The following is an 11,608-nucleotide window of genomic DNA, read 5'->3' as shown; positions in this document are numbered from 1 at the left end:
TTTTGGCTACTGTCTTTTGGCTACCGTGAACATGGGCATTCGAGTATCTGTTTGAGGCGCTGTTTTTGATTCTTTGGGGTTGAGTATCCATAAGAAGAATCACAGAGTGATAGGGGAATTTTACTGATAATTTTTGGAGGAACCACCATCCTGTTTCCATAGAGGCTGCACTATTTGGTGCCCCCAAGTTTCTGTTGTTTTAAGCCCCTCGGTCTCAGCCCCTTGCTATGGCGGCCCCAGAAAATGAATAAACCCCCTCCCCACCCTCATGCATCTGCCCTCCGTGGGTTCCACGGTGAGCCAGGCAGGCAGTAGCCCTCTCCCCGGAGAGGCTTACCTTCTAATAGGAAAGATGGTGAATAAAGGAACAGCGTCATGTCAGGCGGTGAGGAGTGTTACAGACAGAAGCAGCATGGTTGTGTGTCTTTCTGCCCCTCTGCCTGTCTGTCTGTCTGTCAGGGGCACGGAAGGTGGGGGAGAACAAGTCTCACTGGAATCTGGACTCCAGAGTCCCAGGGCTGTTCCCTCTCTCCTGCCTGATCTTGGATCTGGTCAAGACACAGGCTGGCTTTGAGAGAGACACACACAGTGGAGGAAACGTGCATCAAGGCCAAGGGCCGATGGGGCAGTGGGTGCTTGTAGGACCCCCAAAGCTCCTGAGGTTTGGAGAAACCTCTTGGGGGTGCTCTTGGGACCCACTTAAGAACAGCCGGTGCTAGGACGGCCTGGGGTCTTCAGCGGGAAACTTACCCTCCTTGTCTGTAACATCAGGCCGCTCTCCTCCTTGACTCCCTAGCCTGGGCCCTGCCGAGCTTTCAGCTTCATTAACCTGCATTCAGATTTTCAAATAACACACTAGTCTCCGCACATGGTCCCTTTCTGTTTGGAACTCCTTCCAGCCTGGCTTCCTACATTAATTTGTCTCCAGTCCCGAGGACTCTGTATCTTCCTGGGAGCTCTCCTGGACCGTCTAGACTGGGCTGGAGTCCCTCCCCGACATTACCCCCGGAACAGAGCTTGGCACCAAGTAAATGTCTGATGAACATTTGTTGAATGAATGGATGGGCGGGTGGGTGGGTAGATGCCGGTCCTTGGCAAGCCACTCTTCTTTCCTTGTTTTTTTCCCCTCACCCAGGACAACTGAGATTTGCCTCTGTCTGCCTTCCCCCAGGGCTCTACTGATCACATCAGTGAACCCAGCATGCCCTCGGTCCTGGCAGCTGGACGGCTGATGCATGCAAAGTGGGCATCCCCTGGCCCAGCCGCCTGACCACCCTGGCGTGGCCGAATCCAAAAGCTAATGACATTATTGTGCAGAGACACAATGTCTGTGGGCATTTGCTGACCCGGGCTTTGGTGTAGGCTTAATCCAGCATTCTCGTCCTGCTTTCTCTGGGGATGCAGCAATCACCCGTCTTGGCACCAGCACTCCTGGGGAAGGTATAAATGCCACCTCCCGCCGGCCAGGCTCCACGGGCACTCTCGAGGGCTGGTGTCACTGGTAAGAATGCTTCGCTTGCTTGCCTTGCCTTTTTCTCTCATCCTTATTCCTGATGGAGAGCGTGGGAGGCCTGGGTTCAAATCCAGGAGCTACCCATTTCAGATATGGAGACCTTGGGCAAAGACTTCCATGCTCGAAGCCTCAGTTTTCATTTCTGTTAAATGGGGAGATGGGTCATAAAACCTCTTTCGTTGTGGGCCTTTGAGGTAACAGTGGGTAGTGTGGCACATAGCTTGGACATAGGCAATACTCTCTATTAATAAGAACCGGTCCACCAGCATCTTTGTTTCGGTAGTGACTAGGAAGGAGACTCCAAGGGTTTGTGCGTGGAAAGAATCAAACCAGTGAAGGTTCAGCATCGTTTCTAGGCTAGTGAGCCAGCCCTCTTCATTTCCCCATTCCCAGGTGCCTGCTCCACGTCTAGCGTTGGGACTATTAGTGGCTAGGAAGCCGCCAGGGCTCTCTGGGTGCTCCTAGCAACAAGGGATTTCAAGGCCGCTGAAGGTTGGTGGAAATAACCCAGCTAATGCCATCACAGCAGGTACTTACCAAGCACCCCTGCCAAATGCGCCTCCTCTTCCTGAATCATGGCATCCAATTGTCACAACCTGCTCATCGACACTGTTGGGCGCCATGACTGTCCCCACTTGGCAGAGTGGGAAACTGAGGCACAGAGAGGATGACACACCCGGGACCTCAATGCCAGTGGACAGTGGAACCAGCACCCCCACACTGAACCAACTGAACTTAATCTTAAGCGTGAGAAGGCTGATGACCAGGCCGCACGGCTGGGCCTCTGACCTTGTGACAGGCTCTCAGGGCTGGTTACTTAGCAGAGAAGAGCAGGTTTGGCTCCCAAGCTGCTTATCCGAATTTCTTCTTTCTGGGGGATGGCCCAGTCCAGCCTCTGGTGTGGAAAGGGCTTCTGGCAGCTGGGCATTCTCTCTGGAGCAGGAGCTCTGGTCTCCCGTCCTCAGTGGGGACACACAGGCTCGGGTTCACTGCCCCTCCTGTGGGAAAGAACACAGTGCCGGCGTTCCAGACTTTTCTGACGTTCTCTCCTGCCTACCTTGCGGCTGCCTGCCACGGTGCCTGACGGTCCGGCATCACACTCACTTCTTTGCTTCCTCTAGTTTGCCTTCCATCCCAGATGTGTGCACTCATGGGGGGAAGAAGATGGACGGCAAAGAGGAGCTTTCGGTGTTCTGGGCAAGGGGCGGGGAGGCAATCTGGAGGAGGAAGGTGGGGTGAGAGGCAGGGAGATAGGGGGCTCTGTGAGATACAAAGCGGGACCCAGAGTGTGGCCAAGCATGGCCAGTTTGTGGGTGCTGTGGCCTGCGCTTTTCTTCCGGTCAGGAAATTTGTGCCTTCTGCTTTGCTTTCTGGAGCCAATTGACCAGGACCCATTAGGGAACCAGCTGAAGCTCTAGTTTACCACCACTTCTTTAGCGGACCTCATTTTCCCCTCTGGAACTGGCCTGGACACAAAGAAATGAAGCTAAGGATGGAATTTCAGACTGCTTCTCTCAGACCCCACTGCTCTGGGACCACCGGAGACCAGGGTGATCAACCAGGCTCTAGGGCTGGAGCAGAGCGGCCCAGGGGCCCCCACGTGAGAAAGCCGGGGGCCCAGAGAGGTCCTCACACCGCTTCCCCCATCTCTTCCAGGTCATTCCTCCACAGGACCACCCACGATGGCCTCAGACCACCAGACCCAAGCGGGCAAACAACAGCCCCTCAACCCCAAGGTCGGTACCATGGTGGGAGAGGGCAGGGCGGGCAAGCAGAATGCCTCTTCCAGCCTCAGTTTTCCTTCTGGAAAGCCAAGTTGGCATCTTTCTTCCTGAAGCTCCCCTCTCTGGGCTTCAGTCTCCCCAACTTGCGTCCAGGGTAGGACGCTGATTCTGCAGGCCCCTCCCCAGCCCACAACTGGCACACCAAGATTCCTGACACTGGTCTCCAGCGTTGGTGACTTCAGTGTCCCTGCCTTACCCCGTACCCCAATGCCCATGGAGGTTCCCCAGAGCTGGGGCAGACTCACAGTCCAGTGTGAGAGGGGGCTTGCGGACAGGAGCCAGCTGGGATTCCTGACCTGCTGTGTGTCCTGGGACAGTCACTCGAACTCTCTGAGCCTCAGTTCCCTTCTTTGTAAGACGGGGAGAACTGGATTCACAGCGCGTGGTGTATGAGACAAAGGAAACCAGATCACCCTGGAGTGTGGTGTGTCCACGTAACAACTGGCTATCATTTTGCTTCCTTGTCGGCCCTGCCCTCCTACGACCCCAGGGGCAGGGGAAGGGTGGTAGATCCTAGCCCAATGGCCAGGGCTCATCATACCCAATCTGTACCCAAGCTTCTACCAGCAACCATCCACCTGGCCACCTCTACCTGGCTCAGTCCTGTGGCCCTCTGCTTCAGGGCCCTGGCTTGGGCACTGTCCTTCCGCAGCCCGGGAAAGCTTGAGCAGATGCAGTCCCTCCACCCACTAACCCCATTCTTACTTTCAGGAGGAAAGACACACAGCAAACAAACAAATCTAGGACTTCAAGGAGTGGGAAGTGTTTCAGGAAACATGAAACAGGGAAAAGGGTGCAGAGTCGGGATGAATGAAGAACGTGGTGTTAGCAGAGGTGATCAGGGAGGCCTCTCTGAGGGAGGTGGCATGAGAGCAGAGATCCGGGTCAACAGCCCTGTACGCCAGGTGGGGGTAAGGGAGAACATTCCAGATGGAGGGTGCGGCGAGTGCAAAGGCCCAGAGGTGGGCGTGAGCCATGTGAGTCTGAGAACCAGTACAAAGGCCGCTGTGTCATGTTCAGACCCCCTCTGTCCCCTAGACACAGAAAGCCAGCCACATATGCGATTTAACATGTCCTAGCCGCCGTGATAAACAAGGACAAAGAAATGGAAATTAATTCTCGTATTCTCATTCATTAAACCCACTAGAGCCTCATGGAGAATCAATAGAATCCTTATGAGAAAGTGATTTTCGATTATTTCCTTCCTATTCTAAATCTTCAAGATCTGATGTGTCTCTTCCGTGAGAGTACATCCTCGTTTGGACTGGTCGAGCACATTTCACAGACATGAGAAGATTAGATATTGTGTAAAATGTGAGTCCCCGTGTGGTAAGCCCCACAAACAATAGCAGTAATAATAACACTGAGCTTCTGGGCTCCCTGAGGCCTTGTGGATACAAGGAGAAGCTGAGCTTCCTTGTCCTCCTCCCCGCTGCAAGCCCTCGTATCCAGGCCAGGGTCGTCACCAACCAGCCCCTAGCATCCCAGTTCTTGAGTCTCCCAGAACCCTGCAAAAGAGGTGTGATTCCCCCATTCTACAGATGGGCCCCTGAGGCTCGAACCAACCAAGTTGCTTCCCAAGGTTGTGTCGGATGCAATAAGGTGACAACAGAGCCCAGGTCCCCTGACCCTCCTGCAGTCAAGTCAGTGACCTCAAAGGCTGGACTGAGCCCATGGAATTTGTCTCAGAGCCCCACGGGGCCTCCTGGTCCTGGCTTTATCTCGTTAATCCCCAGCCTGGGAGAGAGGGATGTGTTTACCCAGCCAGTGCTGACCGCGTGGATTGTGCAGCCATCCCTCTGGGAGCCCGCTGCCCTGAGCTCTGCTCTTCCCCCAGGGTCATCTCCCTGGGGAAGTGCGGCCACAGAGCCCCCAAATGGGCTCTGCAATCATGGAAGGTGGGGGCTGGCCTCCAAGTTAACATTCTTGGGGGCCCCTTCCACCTCCTTGATGGGGATCCCACTGTCCCCTTCTCTGGGCTGCTGAGAGTGCCAGGTGAGGCAAAGGGAGGGAAGCCCCTTTAAGAAGCATTCTGGGGGCTGGTCAGAAGGGGCCCTGCAGAGCCAGGGGTGAGATAGATGTGTAGGGTGGTGGACTGGCTCTAGCAGAAGCAAGAGAAGTCCTACCTCACCTGCGAGTTCGTGAGAAATTCAGCCTCTGGGGCTGCACCCTGGGATGGGCTGTCTCAGAAACCCCCAGAGGCTTTGTGTGCACGTTAGTTTGCAAAGGGCTGCCCCAATGGAAATGGCATCAGATAAACTTGGACTCCAACTTCAACTCTGCCACATAGGCCCGAGGGCTCTGTAAGATATCCCTTAATTCCCAGGAGTCTGCCTCCCACACACAGAGCAAACACTGTGTGCGAACTGTGACTCTTTGAATCCTTCCAGCAATCCCATCAGGTAGGTTCTGTCATTTCCCATTTCACTGATGGAGCAACTGAGGTTCAGTGAGGCAAAGTCCTGGCTCAAGGTCTCACAGCTGGGGACTGGCTGAGCCGGGGCTGTCTGACTCCCTGTTGGGTCTGTGACTCCTGAGAGAGGAGCCAGGCAGCATCCCCAGAGGCTCTTGGAGCCCCCTCCCCATCCCCAATGCCCTGCTTCCCTCCTCCCCATGGTGACAGGTCTGACACTCTCCTCCTGCTACAGATCATCATCTTTGAGCAGGAGAATTTCCAGGGCCACTCGCATGAGCTCAGCGGGCCCTGCCCCAACCTGAAGGAGACTGGCGTGGAGAAGGCAGGCTCTGTCCTGGTGCAGGCTGGACCGTATGTACCAGGGGTTGGGAGGGTGCGCGGGCAGGGAGGGCTCACCTCATTGGGGGCCACCAGGGTGAGGCAACTGGGCTGTGGAGCTGGGGAAATCTGCCTTTATTGTGCCCCCTGGACTGTGCGATTTGGTGGCTGGCAGCCTCTGGAGACGATTTGTGCTTTGGAGTCAGGTAGAGCTGGGTTCAAATCTAAACTCCACCAATTTCATGATGTGTGACACTGGACCAGCTACTTCCTTCTCTGAGTCTCAGCTTCCAAAGGTGGGAAAAGCATGACCCCAAGGCCAGCCACTTCCTCGAGGCAGGGAGATGGACAAAGTGACTCTCATGGAGGTTTCTAGAGTTGCCAATCTCTGGCTCTGGGAGTGTCGTCCCTCTCCTGTGAGGTTTAAAGTCGGATGTCCCAGCTCTGTATTCACTGTCCCCTTCCCTGATCCCAGCTTTATTGGATCTCAGCAAATTCACTGGCACATTTGGGGGCTAGCACCCTTGGGTCCCTGACCCTGGAGAGAAGGCAAGGTGGCTGGTAAGATGTGACTCTGCCCTAATTGTATCACATAGCTCAGCGCAGCCCACAGGGGTCCATCCTTTAGATTCCCTGACCACTCCGTCTTTGCAAGAGCCTCAGGAATTGGGGGTGGCCCCTGTGAGCCCCTCCCAAGAGGTCAGGGATCCTGGGAAGGTTGGGGGTCCTGGGTGACCCATCCCATAGCTCAAGGTTCTCAGGGAATTTTGCAGAGTGCAATGATTTCCCTTAAGTCAGTCTGCGGGTTTGCAGAACACAGCCAAAGGAAGGGCCTGCTCAGGCCTCCATTATTCAACATACTCAGAGCATCTGGTAGACCCAGGAGAACGTCTTCCCAGACAAGTGAAGTTTTGACCATTTAAACACTGTATCTGATTCTCAGTTGCCTTTTTATGTTAACATTTGGATGGAAGGATTTCTCAAATGGAATTGACACCTCTCTACTTTCTTTTTTTTTTAGAAATAGAATTTTTTATATTTTTAGTAAGGATTATTGATGGTTCAGAATTGAGTTCTGGATGACTGAGGCGATTCTGCTCTTGGCTTGGCAGCGTCTGGATTTTGACGGGGGAGCGGGGCAGGTGCTAGCCCCGGGGGGCTAGAGTCACTCGGGGAAGCTGGAGCTGGTCTGACCTGCCTTCCTTCTGTCTCACTGCAGCTGGGTGGGCTACGAACAAGCCAACTGCAAGGGTGAGCAGTTTGTGTTCGAGAAGGGCGAGTATCCCCGCTGGGACTCATGGACCAGCAGCCGGAGGACGGACTCCCTCAGCTCCCTAAGGCCCATCAAAGTGGTGAGGCGCCTCTTCTCATTGCCTCCTCTCTTTGCCACCTTGGAGCCGGGGCTCTATGGACCAGGATGGAGACTTCACCTCCAGCACTGGGAGCTTTCTGATGGGTGGGGCGCACTTCCTGTGTCACCTAGCATAAGTCGTTCATTTCCCTGGGCCTCAGTTTCCCCATCTGCAAAATGGAGATACTCAGATCTTCTGCCTGAGGTTAGAACCCATCACAGAGCAATTGCTTAATAAACAGTAGCCATCCCAAATGTGAAAAGATATTCTGGGATTGGGTGTGGGGGAAAAGGTAGGTTAGTTCGTGTTCATAACTCATGTTGGTGGGACCTTCTGGTGCTTCTCTGATCCTGATTCTTACTAGAATGTGAACTCTTAGGGAGGGCCAAGGGCCTGGCAGTGCTCAGGTCCACTCCCAAGCCTCCTGGAGGCAGGCTAACTCTCCCCAGAGCGTGAGGGAAGATTGGAGAACTTTGGACCTAGTATCCCATGGACCTGGTTTCCTATGTTGACTCTGGCGCTCCCAGCTGTGTGACCATGGGCAAGCGGCTTTACCTCTCTAAGTCTTGGTTTTCTTAACGGCTGGATAGCATGAGAGTCTTTAAAGGATTAAAGGGGATGACTAAGAAAACCGTTACAGGAACTGGAGGATGGGAAAAGGTGTGGCAAGGAAGGAAAGCCAAAATACCTGAACTGCCTGCTTCGGGCCCCACCAGCCTGTGTCTCTCTGTGTGTAGATCATGGCTGCCATTTTTTTTTTTTTTTTTAAAGAGAGCTGAGGGAAAAAGACCTATCAGAATTGAATGTGCCTTAAAGTATAGACTCTTGAGTGTAACATGAAGACAGCCCAGTGGGACCCCAACAAATGGCTGGTGTTTAACTGCTGTTGGTATAGACACTTAGGTAGTAGGGGTATGGGACAAGAAGTCTATAGCGGGATTGTGCTGATCCCCATGCTGTGGCATCCAGACAGGTGGGAAGGCTCACCCTGGACTCATCTCCTGCACTCACTTTCTCTGATCTCTATCCATAGGACAGCCAAGAGCACAAGATCATCCTCTATGAGAACCCCAACTTCACAGGAAAGAAGATGGAAATTATAGATGATGATGTGCCCAGTTTCCATGCCCATGGATACCAGGAGAAGGTGTCATCAGTGCGGGTGCAGAGTGGCACGTGAGTGGAGACCCAGCCCCTGCTAACCCTGCCATAGGAGCCCAGACTGCTGAGATCCTGAGTCCCACTCTGCCCTGTACCCTGCTGATCTTGTATACCAGCGACCTCAGTCTTCCCTCTGGAAAATGGGCATGGAAATCATGAGCTTGTATGTGGCTTTTGGCCCCAATGGTCCCATCCAGCTCTTCCCTTTGGGCAATAACCTACTTCTGGAGGAGAGAAAGCATGGTCTTAACCTCAGTTCCCAAGAGCAAGACAGTGAACATTAGTGGGGCGCAGATGAGTCAGAGGGGGGACCGGAAGGGAAAGGATGAGTTGAGTGATCTTAACACTGCTGTGAGAGGCAGGAAGTCCAGCCCACGCTGCTTCTTTACTGCATGGGTCCCTGAGTTTAGAAACAGGAGGTGTCATTTCCCATTGAATTAAAGTTCCTTGATACATAGACTCTGGCCATCACCTATGGGGAATTTCTCCTTGTGCCAAACTTCGATTCTCTGCAGGTCCACAGATGGGCTATGGGTAGTGGCTTGCTGCAGCCTGTTCATACCAGCTCAGGAAAGCACATTCCTCAATTTTCAGAATTTTTGTGAGCTGGTTGTTGAAACTTTGGTAGGTCAAAATCAGCCATAGTGGGAGTATTTATACCACTGAAATTGGAACATCTTTAAAAACCAAGACTCTTTTGCCCTCCAGAGAGCTGGTTGGCCAACATATATTGGCTTTCTGGGGTTCATCAGATTCCTAAAATTGTGTGCCAAGTTCTGTGTTCATGGTCCTCTTCATTTATTTCTTCATTCATTGTCCAATTGGTTGAGCCCCATCACGTGACAGGCATCACATTTGGTGATCAGTGTGTCAAGGTAGATCAAAGAGGGCTGCCTTCTGCTCTGTAGAGATAACAGCCTAGCTGGGGTCAACTGTTAATAATTTAAGAATCTGCCACAAATCTGGACTTCCTCCTGAAGCAGAGACTCTTGAACTTAGATCCCAAGAAAGAGTAGGAAGTGCAGGTGTAAAGAGAGGAAAGAAGGTCATTCCAGAGAGAAAACAGCCTGGGCAAAGGTCCTGTGGTCAGGGGAGCCTGATGAGTCTGAGGGACTCTACAAACTCTAGACTGGCTAGTGCACAGAGATATAAGACACAAGACCAAGATATAGAGCTGCAGGTGCACACAGGGGTTGGCCAGGCAGGTCCTTGTTGGCCAAGACTTTGTATCATTTTGAGGGGAAGAAATTGTAACTCTCATTAGGTGCTCCAAAGAGTGAAGGACCACCCCTAGATTGTGATGGCTTCAAATGACAAAGGGATTACCGAGGGCTCCTGGGACTTAGCCTCCTCTCCTTTGGCCTTGCAGCCAGGCATGGGGATGGGATGAGGGTGGACAGAGGCAGTTAGGAGACCTGTCTTATTCTAGGCTTCAGTGGGCTTGAGATCTCCCCTTCCTCTGATCCCAGCATCAGGCTTTCAGTCGAAAGTTGCTTCAAGAGGTAGTGAGCTCCCCATCAAGAGAAGGAAGAAAGCAGGGGCAGGATGCTGGAAGGATGGTGTTCCTGCTCAACAATCAGGAAGTGAGAAATGACTGGGAGCTCCCCTCTTCCCAGCGGCTTAAGGATGCTCTCTATCCCTCTCTCCCTCTTCTTCTGCTTCTCCTCTGTCCTCCACGTCCCCTCCTCCTCTCTGGCCTACAGGTGGGTTGGCTACCAGTACCCTGGCTATCGCGGGCTCCAGTACCTGCTGGAGAAGGGAGACTACAAGGACAGCGGTGACTTTGGGGCTCCCCACCCCCAGGTGCAGTCCGTGCGCCGCATTCGCGACATGCAGTGGCACCAACGGGGTGCCTTCCACCCCTCCAACTAGTGCCCGCCTTTCCCTCCTTCCCAGGGGCTTGGTCTGCTGCCCAGGATCCCTCCCAGACCTCCTGGCGAGTGAATAAAGTGTGACTTGCAATTTGTGTTGCATTGCCTTTTATCTCCAATGGGAACCGGATCGGGTATTACGTGCGTGCATGTGTGTGTGTGTGTGTGTGTGAGAGAGAGAGAGAGAGACAGAGACAGAGACAGAGACAGAGACGGAAACAGACCGAGAGAACCAGAGAGTGTCTGGGCTGGGGCAGGACAGCAGAGTCCTTACTGAGACTCTTGGCTGTGTGACCTTAGGCATACTGTCCAACCTCTCTGAGCTTCTGTTTCTTTGTCTGCTTTACAACCGTCTATGCCCTGTGAGGGGCTGGCTGGGCTGACTTCCTAGCTCCCCTTTCCATGGTTGCTGAGAACCACCACTTGCGGGGGCACGTGACGGATGCTTCAGCCCTTAAAAATATACCTGCTGCCTGCCATTCCCACATTAGGGTGTAATCCCCTTGAACGCCAGTTTTCTTAGATCTGCCAGAGGAGCCAACAGCCCTGCAATCCCAACCCACCCCTAGTCACACTTCTCTGCCTTTGTGTGTTCCGTGCTCCCTCTTTCATTACTTGGTGGGCTTGATCACTTAGCATCGCGGTAGGCCTGGGTTCCAATGGCTGTTCCGGAGTCCTGGCCAAAGATCTGGCCTCAGACAAGTCATTTTGCTTCTCAGGGCCCCCATCTTTGTACTTGGGGGAAAAAAACAGTTCCTCCTTCATCTGGTTTCAATGGAGATGAAATAAGATAATTCAGACATTCTCCGGAAAACTGGTCATCATTTGCTCGTTATCTGTAGTGCAAATATCTACTCCCAGAGGGCAACTTCTTTTCACTTTAGATTCAGTATCTTTGGATGTAGTGGTTTTCACTTTTGATGTCGTCTAACATCACATGTAAATTCTCAGTCTTTCTGGAGCTGGTTTTTGCTCCCTTCGGGCTCCTGTTGTCCTGGAACCATTTCTTGAGAAGTCCATTTCCCCCTCTGTGGAGCAAGGCCACCTCTGTCTCATACTGGATTGTATATATGCTCATGGAGAGCCAACCCTGCTGACACCTTGGCCTTGAACTGCCAGCTTACAGCATTGTGAGAGAATAAAGTACTGTTGCTTAAGCCACTCCATTTGGGACACTTTGTGATGGCATCCCT

General features: G+C 53.0%; 1 protein-coding gene across 1 annotated transcript; it reads left to right on the top strand.

Moving 5' to 3' along the window:
* Nucleotides 1–3,177: 3,177 nt before the first annotated feature.
* Nucleotides 3,178–10,416, top strand: CRYBB2 (crystallin beta B2; the record flags this gene model as incomplete). The annotated part of the gene is made up of 5 exons (XM_082698977.1): nucleotides 3,178–3,249; nucleotides 5,946–6,064; nucleotides 7,251–7,383; nucleotides 8,417–8,559; nucleotides 10,248–10,416. The coding sequence occupies exons 1-5, from the start codon at nucleotides 3,196–3,198 to the stop codon at nucleotides 10,414–10,416; spliced, it is 618 nt and encodes a 205-aa protein (XP_082555103.1). The 5' UTR covers nucleotides 3,178–3,195.
* Nucleotides 10,417–11,608: the final 1,192 nt, after the last annotated feature.

Source organism: Mustela nivalis (genome assembly GCF_964662115.1).
Source record: "Mustela nivalis genome assembly, chromosome: 14".
In the NCBI taxonomy this organism is placed as follows: Eukaryota; Metazoa; Chordata; class Mammalia; order Carnivora; family Mustelidae; genus Mustela; species Mustela nivalis.
Note: the sequence above shows the minus strand (reverse complement) of the source record. Positions and strands in the feature narration are given on the sequence as shown.